General features: G+C 41.3%; 1 protein-coding gene across 1 annotated transcript in view; it reads left to right on the top strand.

Moving 5' to 3' along the window:
• LOC140941227 (uncharacterized) overlaps nucleotides 1-8,981 on the top strand; it is a 9,321-nt gene extending 340 nt beyond the window's left edge. The window contains exons 2-3 of the mRNA XM_073390206.1: nucleotides 2,572-6,482; nucleotides 7,571-8,981. Of these exons, the coding sequence (XP_073246307.1) occupies nucleotides 2,572-6,482; nucleotides 7,571-8,075 (4,416 nt within the window). The 3' untranslated portion in view covers nucleotides 8,076-8,981. The remainder of the gene's footprint in view (nucleotides 1-2,571; nucleotides 6,483-7,570) is intronic.
• The last annotated feature ends 2,170 nt before the right edge of the window (nucleotides 8,982-11,151 follow it).

Genomic DNA, 11,151 nt, shown 5'->3' with positions numbered 1-11,151 from the left:
AGAGGACTAGAAATTCTAATGCAAGACTTAAACTTCTTCGTCGTGAGCTGTGTTGATATTGGTGGTGCAAAAATGCCCCAAATATCGAGTGCAGCCAATATAGAAATCGTTCATTAAGCAAGCCTAAAATGCGGATAATTCCACAGATGACAAGGAAGTTAGGAACTGATCGGATCAGATTTATCACAGACCGGACAAAATCATCAGATTAGATCACGGACTTCAAAAGTGAAAATACATGTAGTTAAAAAAAACATTAGTCCTGAAAAGTTTGAAACAATCAATAATAATAGTTATTATACATCGTACTCATTATCTGTCCTCTCATTGGCAACTGAGCTTACAGCTAATTTGGAAATCAGCGCAACTTACAGATTAGTTATCTGCTAGCAGATAACTGACTAATCTGTAGGTTGCACGTGCAAAATGCATGATTTCTAATAACAATATCCATTCAAGTTCCTTCCAATGGTGTGTTTGTCATTATTTTCTTCAAAGCAATGTTTAGTAAAACAATTATTAGATTCGGTTTTGTGACATCCTAAAATAATTAAGGTCTCGGTAGGTGTTATCAGCCTCGGCCTTCGGTTTGGCTGATAACACTTACCTCGCCCTTGATAATTCTGGACATCACAAAAACCTCATCCAATAATAATATTGTTTAAAATAATAATAATAATCAATTCCAAACATCTCCATCCCCTCAGGGGATTTGTCTTTTTTTTTCTTCTGTTTTTCTTCTTTATTCTTAAGTTTACTTGGGTTTCATGTTGTTTAGTTATATGATACCCCACTAGGAAGCAAATTCCTTAGCAGTGATTACTGTGTGTCCCCATCAAAACACCTCTAAGGACTGGAACAACCTAGACAATGACATTAAAAACAGCAAAACACTGTCCTTCTTTAAGGCACAGCTTAAAACTTTGTAAATAATGCCTTATCTAATATTGTTAAACTATATTATATGTTATTTTAAATCAATTTTCATCTCTTTTCTTAGTATGTAATTTTTAAAGTAGGTGATTTTTTTGGTGTTGTTGTTGTTGTCATTTTGTCATTTATGATCTGCAGAGCCCCACTGAAAACCGCTAAGGCAAGTGGGCTCCCTGGATAAATATTATTATTATTATTATTATTATTATTATTATTATTATTATTATTATTATTATTATTATTATTATTATTATTATTATTATTATTATTATTATTATTATTATTATAACCTCATCCTTGTGGTCCTTTGCAGAGTCCCCCACTTTGTCTCAGGTCCCTGTTTAGGGGATGACAAATGACAGGTGCATAAATCTGACAATGAAAATATTACATGTGGCATACGCAATGTTATTTTCTGTGTCCACTTTCATTTTTACTTTATGCAAATGTTTTCTTAAATTGTACTGGTAGGCTTTCAGTGCTGAGTTTTAAAGATGATACTGTAACGTTGCTAAGAGAGTAGTCTAGCCTTGCCCCAGGACTTCGGGGTGATAATCATGTGCGGTTCGTTAAGAGAGTGTAGACAGCCTTATTTGCAGTGTAGAGACGTTGTAGTCGTTATGGACCCCCCCCCCCCCCCCCCACCACTGCTTTCCAGGGCTGATCCCTATTAAAAACTCCTGGGAATTCATAAATTAGACAATATAATTATATAAAAATTCCAATATTCTGCCCTACATGTAAGTTGTTTTGTTCAGCTGGATAAATTTTAGTTTTGTGCTGCCAGTAGCACTTTTAACAATTAATGGCAATAGAGAGGGGAAATGTTACAACTTGTAACCATAGTAGCAATCTTTTTTGACAGAGAATGCTATTTGCATGGTCGAACAATGGAAGAAAAGTATGGGCTACTGTTTGGTTCCTGACTGCAGTCATGCACAGCAAAGTCATGCATGTCCATTTCTTTTGTTTTTATCTGCCATATTTGCAGGACCAAAAATTTGCTCCCATGGCAACGTGACGTAACGACTTCTCTCTTTTATGACACCTTTTGATTCGCCATTTGCACATCTCCCATAAGACACCTTGTTTGCCGCCCAAAATTTGCATAACCTTTGTTTTTTATTTCTCCTGAACATTACAGTGGTCCCAAGAGAAATAAAAGGGAATACTTACGCAAAATTTACGGGGGCAAACAAGGTGTACAATTGGAGATTTGCAAATGGCCAAGTAATCAATCCTCATTAACGAGATCAACAAGAACGTAACAAAAGCAATAGTTTTAGCCATCAAAACTACAACTCAGCACGTGCGTCACCCCTTTTGGTGTATTTCTTTGATTCCCACTGTACGACTACGACGCAAAACCTCTAGGAGGACGTTAACACAGGACGACGTTTTTTTTTTCATTATCGAGTTGGGTACGGTCGTTTAGATTACAACTGTTCAAAAATTCGCTTACATTTGGTAAATTGAATGAAGATGAATTATCGCGAAAAAGCAAGATTGAAAAAGCTCGAATTATATCTTAGTAAAGTCTTTATTGTCGTTGTCACCATAGATGCTTTTTTAGAGGGGTGGACACCATAAAAAAGAGTCAGCCGCGGCGAATAACTCATTTATCCTGTTGTCTTGCAGCTTTCTCTTAAGAGTCTGTCTTTCAATTATTTGACCACACCTAACAAAGAAAGTGGTTTTAGCAGCCTACAATCAGCTTGCATCAAAGGAGATGTCGATACCGTCTTGGCGATCTTAAACCTCAGCCCAGATAAACTTGACAGTGCCATTGCTCTGAGTGTCAAGATTGGTCCAAATGCACCCCATTTTCCAGGTAAATCTATTTTAACGGTGTTAAAACATCAAGACACGGAAAAGCATAAGGAGATCCTTGAAACAGTTTCAAAGGTTACAGAGCATTTTCAGTCTCAATCACTTCTACACCTGGCTGCCAAAAGGGGAAATGTTGAACATGTTCGCAGACTTCTTGATGCTGGTGAACCTGTTGACGCCATGTGCTCATGCTCAGATCAACGAGAAGATGAAAAGACACCCTTAATGTTTGCCGCGGAGTTTAATGAGATAGACGTCGTGGAATTTCTTATCCAAAGAGGTGCTTCACTTGAGGTGACGGATCGCGGAAGCATGACTCCTTTTCTCCATGCTGTTAGTGGAGGAAGGATGCAAAATGTGAAACGCTTGGTTGAACTTGGAGCAAATGTGCTAAAAAAGACGCGCCGTGGAATGTCAGCAATTCATGTCGCTGCCGGACAAGGTAACAAAGACGCTGTGTTCTTTTTGCTGGAACACGGTGCAAGTGCAGACCAGCAAGGTTTTTATGGTCTCACTCCCCTTATGTTGGCCGCAAGAAAAGGCTGCCTCGACACCGTCAAATTATTGCTTTCCAAAGGAGCAAACTTAAATGGATGTACACAGGGTGGCGACACACCATTACTTTTTGCCGCTAAAGAAAATCATACAGATTTAGTCAAATTTCTTTTAAAGAAAAATGCAAATCTTTTTGCAAAAAAATCATATGGAGAAACAGTGCTTCATTTGGCCACGCAACTGGATCTGGTTAGTTTCCTTTGTGACCAAGGTGCTAATATTCATGCGAAAGATAGTTGGGGGAAAACGCCTCTTCACGCGGCCGCTGAGAAGGGACAATCTGACACAGTTCGTTACCTTTTAGAGCGCGGAGCTGATAGCAATTCAAATGATGACAGGGGCCATACAGCTTTGTATTATGCCATCCTGGAAAACCATGCTTCTACTGCAAAAGTTCTGATTGAGAGTGGTTGTGAAGTAAAGCTCACTTTCAAAGGGGGTCATTTTGTCGATGAGGGCGAGGTATTGGAAACAGCTGCTCGTAAGGGGTTTTCTGGTATCCTCAAACTTCTCCTGGACAAAGGTGTACCTGTGGACGTCGTCAGTAGAGATGGAACAACACCTCTGATGGCAGCAGCCGAGGCTGGGCATTGTGAAGTGGTGAAAGTTCTCCTCGATCATGGAGCAAACATCAATGGTTTCGGTTTTCGACACTTTGAAAGCGAGAAACACGAGATTGTATATGATAAAGGACGAGACGGTGAAGGCAGTGACAACGAGAAAAAAGAACCTGAACTTGCCAACATCCAAACACCATTGTATTGCGCCCTAGAAGCTGGAAAAGGTGAGGTCGCTAGACTTCTGATTGAACGAGGGGCTGATACCTCTGACCCTAGTGGAAACACCTCTTCGCTTTCCGAACTGGCTGCCACGCGCGGCCTTTCAGATGTTTTTCGCCTTCTTACCAAAGAGAAGAGTTTTGATTTTAACAAAATCAAAGATGATGGAGAGACGTTACTGACATCAGCAGCTACTAGCGGAAAGTTTGATTCAGTAAAATTTCTACTTGACAATGGTGCTGAAGTTAACGTAAAGAACGCTTCAGGGGACACAGCTCTTTCTTGTGCTGTTCAGTCCTGTGCGGTTCCAGATTTGGAAATTGTTAGACTTCTCCTCGCACATGGTGCCGCTGTCAACACTAGGAATGACCGCTGTGAAACACCTCTTCTTATCGCTGCAGAGAAGAATGCTGACAAAGTTGCTAATCTTCTTATTGAGCATGGATGTGAAACGAACAGTAAAAACGTCGGTTTTTTCTCCGCTCTACACTTCGCTGCTCAAAACAACAATGGAAAGCTCACTGAGAAGCTGCTTCAGCATGGTGCTGACCCTAGTTTAAAAACTGATGATGAAGGCATGACTCCTTTGCACGTGGCTGCAAAATCAGGGAGTGTCCTCGCAGCCGACGTTTTGCTAGAATACGGTGCTGATTTAGATAGCACAACTCCCTTGGGGGAAACTCCCCTTCTGTTAGCAGCCCAAGAGAAAAAATTTGCTATGGTTTACTTCTTAGCAGAGAAAGGAAGTAATGTTGATGCAAAAAGCAGTTTTGGAAAGACAGTTCTTTTGAATGTCGCCATAGGTTATAGAGATTTAAAAACGTTTTCACTCGCTAAAACGTTGTTGGAGCTTGGCAGCTCTGTAAATGCAACTGACGAGTTTGGACGATCTGTTCTGCATTATATGTCTTTCGGTGGCAATTCAGAAAGGGAATTTTACAACCTCCTTCTGAGTCATGGGGGTAATGTTAATCTTCCAGATAAAAACATGGAGACGCCTTTGCACCTTGCAGCATCTGATGGAAACACTGCTTTAATAGAGTGGCTCCTTGAGCAGGGCGCAGACGTGAGAGCGTTTGACAGGAAAAATCGCAGCCCGCTTCATTCAGCTGCGTACAGGGGTTGCAGCATCTCCGTGCAGTTGTTGATCCAAAATGGAGCTGACATTCACCTTGCTGACAACAAAGGGTGGCTGCCTTTGCACCTTGCTGCTGTAGGAGGGCACAGAACGACGTTTGAAGTTTTGCTTCAAAATGGAAGTGATGTCACACTTGTGGACAAGAAAGGAAGAACGTGCCTTCATCTTGTCGCAAAATATGGTCCATGTGCTTGGGAAGAGTTGTTTGAACTTTTGAACATTCATGGCGGCAACATTAATGCCAAAGATTTTAGTGGACAAACAGTATTCGGGGCTTCACTAACTCCCAAGAAATACATAGATGAACACCACTTTTTTACAAGGTTCCTTCAATTGTACATGGAGAATGGGGGTGACGTACATGCTGCTGACTTGGTGACTGGTCGAACAACTCTTCATGTTGCTGCAGCCTGTTCTCTTACAGATATTGCCGACAATCTTTTAGATGAAGGATTGAACCTTGAAGCAAGAGACAAGAACGGAGACACACCTTTACACAGAGCATCGGCACGGGGGACTCCCGATATGATCCAGAGACTTGTAGAGAGAGGAGCTGACCTGTATGCTGTCAATAAAAGAGGTCAAACGCCATTGCTGATCTGTGTTGCTCTCAACCTCTCTACAGAGGGATCCACTGTTTTAATAGAAAACGGAAGTGACGTAAATATTGCAGATAACAGTGGTAACACAGCTCTCCACTATGCCGTTAGACGTGGCCACGTTTTTCTTGACATGCTGATCAAGAATGGTGCTGTTGTTAATGCCGTCAACTCAGTCGGATGCTCTCCGCTCCACGTAACCGCTGGATATATAAAGTCAGCAGAAGCTGTTAATGTTCTTTTAAGTGCAGGTGGCGATGTCCATTGTCGCGATAAGCAAGGGAATACGCCACTACACTTGGCTGTTGCAGAGGGCAACTACAACACCGCTGCAGTCCTCATAGAGAAAGGAAGCGACGTCCACGCTACAAACTTAAAAGGAGAAACGTGTGCACACATGATGTTGTTCGCACCCGAAGGAATGGTAGAGAAAGCCATAGTTGGCGGTGGACAAGGTAATGCTGTTGACGATTTGGGCAGCAGTCCTCTTCATCTTGCTCTGCTATCTGGATTGTGGCAGGTCGCAAAATGTCTACTGAAGAACGGCAGCGATCCTAATGCTGTAGATTACAAAGGCAGTACTCCACTTCATGTGGGCTGCTCTTCAGGAAACAAATCAGCCGTGTCATTTTTGATCGATCATGGAGGGTAAGAAATATGTTGCTTTAGCAATATTTCTATCGTGATTTAAAGGGGATGTGTCACGTATTTAATTTAATGCAATCAATGGGAACTCTTACCAAATTTAGTGAAACATAAAAATAATGCTCATAACATGATAACACAACAAATACAAAGGGGGGCGTGGATGGACTTTTTTTTTTTTTTAACAGTCTTTCAAAGTTCATTTTTGTTGTAAGGTTGGATATTATCAGGCTTAGAACACATATTTGTATGCCTCAAGGCTCAAGTTTCATAGCGAATAAGGACGCGTATCTGGCCTGATTATCATAAACAAACTGAACAACGATTTTTTAGCGCATCACAGCGTTGCAACGTTGTTGCGACATTGATTCAAATGGTTACAACATTGTTCCAACATTGCAATGCCGTGTTGAGCAAAAAATCGTCGTTGCGAATCGTTCCCGTGTAACATCACCTTTAAGTGACTTGAGTAGGTGCCAAGACAATAAAGCATTATTTTCTTCACGTGTTCTTGTTGGTTGCGTTGGTTGTGCATTGAATCTACAATCGCCGGAAGTCACATGGTTCCCTATTTACAGTGCCGGGTCGCAGAATGTACATATAGGAAACTAATATCTGAGCTTCCGAGAGCAAAAGTATTTTCGTGACCACTGGGGATGCTTGAGCATTAATCTAACAAAGGGAAATACCTTAAACATCGGCTTATACGACTTCGTAAGGCGTTTAAGGAGGGCTTATGAACGGCTGAGGGGGGGGGAGCTGAACACCGGACCAAAAAGGCGCTTCACAACAAGCTACATAGCACTTCTTTTCTCGCTTTTTTAAGTTCCAAAATGTCGTAAACAAATCGATACAAGCTAGAGAGGGCTTATATCCGGGGGAGGATTATGTCCGGGTGCATTTTTTTTGTTTAGGGGTAGATGGGCCTATTACTGGGGGGAGGAGGTATACTGGGGGTATAAGTGGTAAAGCTTAGCGGAAGTTAACGGTATTGGCTAACCTCTTTCTGGGTGTAAAGCTTGAAAACCCATTACAATTCATTGTCCACCACATTTCTAAGTGTTGTTCTTTCTCTTGCATTTGTTTTTCAGTCATCTCGAAGCACGAGACGCCAAAGGCTGTACGCCACTTCACATCTGTGCTGTGTTCAATCAGACGAACACCGCAAAACTTCTTCTCGATCGCGGAGCAAGTTTGGAGGCAAGAGACAATGAAGGAAGTACTCCATTACATCTCGCTTCAGCTTTCTGTGATGCAGACATGGTGTCATTGCTTGTGAAGCACGGGGCAAACGTGCAGGGAAAAGATTCTGACGGAAGTGTAGCTCTTCATACAGCTGCTGCTCTCGGTAGAATGGACATCACACGGGTCCTGATTGATGCCGGAAGTGATGTCAATGCACGTGATGCAAATGGAAGTACACCGCTACATGTGTCGGCAAGCTCTGGCAAGTTGGAAGTGGTTCGTTTATTGCTGGATAAGAAAGCGGATATGAATGCAGTTAACAATGATGGTGTTTCACCAGCTGGTTGTGCTGAAGCAGTTGGTCACAAAAAGGTAAAGCGGCTTATCGAAAAAAAGATGCTGCATGCGTGATTAACGTCGTGCCAGATAAGAGAATGTGAGAACTTTAACCCTCTAGCTATCTAGTATCAAATTACAAGTTAGACGTTCAAGTTCAAGTGTATTTCAGCATTAAAGTTGAAAATGTGAAAAACTGCTCTACCTGCAAATAACAGGACTACTCCAGGCGGGTAGAGCAAATCAGACAGGGTTACACAGTGGTGGATCCAGGGAAGGGGCCCGGGGGGTCCGCCCCCCTTATTTTTAGACCAAGCCAAGAGATAATGAGTAAAGAGAGCGAATCCCTGTGCCTTGAATCATTCTCTCTTGACCAAACTGAGGCCCAAAGGGCCAAAAAAAAATGTTTTTGGAGACCGCCCCTTCCCCCCCCTCCCTATCTCAAGGTCTGGATCCGGCACTGTTACATACCCTACTAGCCTGTGTACAGACACCCCCCTCCCCTAAGAAAAAATCCGTGGGGAGAGAGACTCTATTCCCGATTTTTCTGAGGGGAAGCGGGCGTCTGTACACAGGCTAATACATTAAGGGCCAGTTGTTTAAACGGAGTTTTGCCAGTGCTTAACAAAACCGCCTTCTAAGCCAGTTTCATTTTTTTGCTAAACTCTTTTATGTAAACACCTTTTATCGTGAACATTTTCATGAGCATATGGTATAGACTAGAAAAGCATTTGCCTTCTTAAAATAACCCACATAGGAAGAGATCTGGAAGTTCAAAGATTTCCTAAAACGCGGTCTAAGTGAGACGTCTTAGAATTACTGACCCTAAAAGTCTAAATACTTGTAACGCTTGTAGCACTTATCTAATGGATAACGATTTATCCGGCGGCTAACGCTGTCTAACTTTTGAACTGCGGCTGATGTCTATATGGTTTCTTGCAACGTAGTTGTACAGTGTTCTGTAGACATTGTAAGTACATAGTTATTAATTCTATCCAGCCATATAATGCTGGAGTTATCGGTCTAGCTGTTATAAAGGGGTGACGCTAAAGCAGTGTCTGGGTATAAATGGTTAATAAATGTTTTTTTTTTTTGCGAAGACAATTTTCACAATTATAAATTCGGCAGTGCTCATCTCAGTATCCTCAAACCGTTCCCTTTTCAAATAACATTTTTCAACCGGGCACCGTTTCATCCAATTTGAATAGAAATAGGGTTCGCACGCACCTTGAAAATCGTTGACCTCCTTGAATTTTAAAATAAAAATTCAAAGCCTTGAAAGTCCTTGAAAATTGCAGTCGGTGCTAAATTAATAGTTTAAGGAGAACTGCAAAGGAAAAGGAGAAAACACAAAGACCTTCGGGATAAAATTCCCGTGATGTGGAAGAACTGAAAATTGACATAGACTCTAAGCTCTTTTTTTGCACTGTATGTAGTCCTTGAAATGCGAAATGTGTCCTTGAAACGTCCTTGAATTTTTTGTTCAAAAAAGAGTACGAACCCTGTAGAAAATGAGCGCAGTTACACTAACGTTTCGCAAAAAATTTCCATATCCAGACAATATTTATTTATGACGGGCAGTGTTTCATCCAATTTCAAGAAACCTGAAGTTAAAGAATAGAAAACTGAAGAGCCCAGGCACATTAACTTTTTACACCCTTTTTTAACAACACTAAATAACAACACTTGTGTGTGTTACAAGTCCCACCCAAAAATAGCGTGGCTAATCGTGTCGGGTGAGTAGTTTTTAGCCGTCTTTGAGATATGTGGACAACGTTTGATGGATTGGGCTCTGACGTTACAGTGAGTAACAGCAGGTCCGGTTGCGTTTCAACCTTTAAAAGTGATGAAGCGAGTGGAAGCAGAATGTGAAGGACGAGAAAACTAACTATTTTTGTCTCAGATTATTTACAAAATCTGAAAAATAAAATAACGATTTAAAGGTAACACATCCACTTAGTGGTTCTCCGTCTACCTGATTCCTGTTAGTCTTTGAATTTGGAAATGTTGGTTTTTGCCGAGAGGGCAAACCAGAGTACCCGGAGAGAAAGCTCTCGAAGCAAAGGAGAGAACCAACATCTAAAAATAACTTAAAACCTGTCAAACCGATTATACCAGCTGAATGGGGGTACCTCGATAACACTAAACACTCATTTTTTGGCTCTGTAAGATGAAACAGTTTAATTTTAGCAGGAACCGGGCTTCTGAGTTTTGGCATTTTAACACTATCACCTTGGTGGGAAAATGAAATCAAGGAAAGAACTGAAAAAAAAAAGCTTTGAAATCGAAGTGGATCAGTGAGCTTTGAAATGCAACTATCCTACCGGGCACGTTTTAAAGAGTGAAGCATAACAAAATAGGCACTTGCTATTTAGGAAAATGGAAATAAGTGGCCAAGTATTCTGAAGTGTCACTCAGAAGGTTTTTTTATGCGTCAGAAACTGAAAAGTCCTGATGCTATTTTTTGTCTCTGTCTCTGCCGACTTCGGTGAACGCGTCACGAAAATCACGTGCAAGACTTAGGGGTAAATCGAGGATAAACGTAAGTAGGAAAATGAAATCAAGGAAAAAACTGAAAAAGCTTTGATTTCCAAGCGTATGTGAGCTAGTTGGAAGTATCACAGCTACGTTTGAACCAGCATACAACGAACAAGGCAAAATACTTTTGTTATTTAGCGAGATGTAAATTAGTGACCACAGTGAACGTGAACGCGTCATGAGAATCATACGCCACCCTTGAGGGTAAACGTGAGGAGAAAAGTGAAATCAAGGAAAAAACTGCAGTTCGGCCCCGAAGTTTATTTTTGTCTCGGTCGTCTCGGAAACTGAAAACCACCTCGTGCCAATTGTAGTCTTTTTAGTAGGAGCAATTCCGACTGACCATAGTGAACGCGTCATGAGAATCACATGCCTTATATCCTTGAGGGTAATCTTTAGTTGGAAAACGAAATCAAGGAAAGTTTGACTACAGTATATGGTGCACAAGATATTCCTACAATTTATTGATGTCTCAGAAACTGAAAGCACCTCGTCCTATTTACAGCCTTTTTAGTAGGAGCTATTCCGTCTGACCACAGTGAACGTGTCAGAGGGTAAACTTGAGTTGGAAAATGAAATCAAGGACTGAGTTTGACAACAGTCACAACAGCGA

This window comes from Porites lutea, chromosome 6 (assembly GCF_958299795.1).
Source record: "Porites lutea chromosome 6, jaPorLute2.1, whole genome shotgun sequence".
In the NCBI taxonomy this organism is placed as follows: Eukaryota; Metazoa; Cnidaria; class Anthozoa; order Scleractinia; family Poritidae; genus Porites; species Porites lutea.
This window is presented reverse-complemented; position numbering and strand designations above follow the sequence as displayed.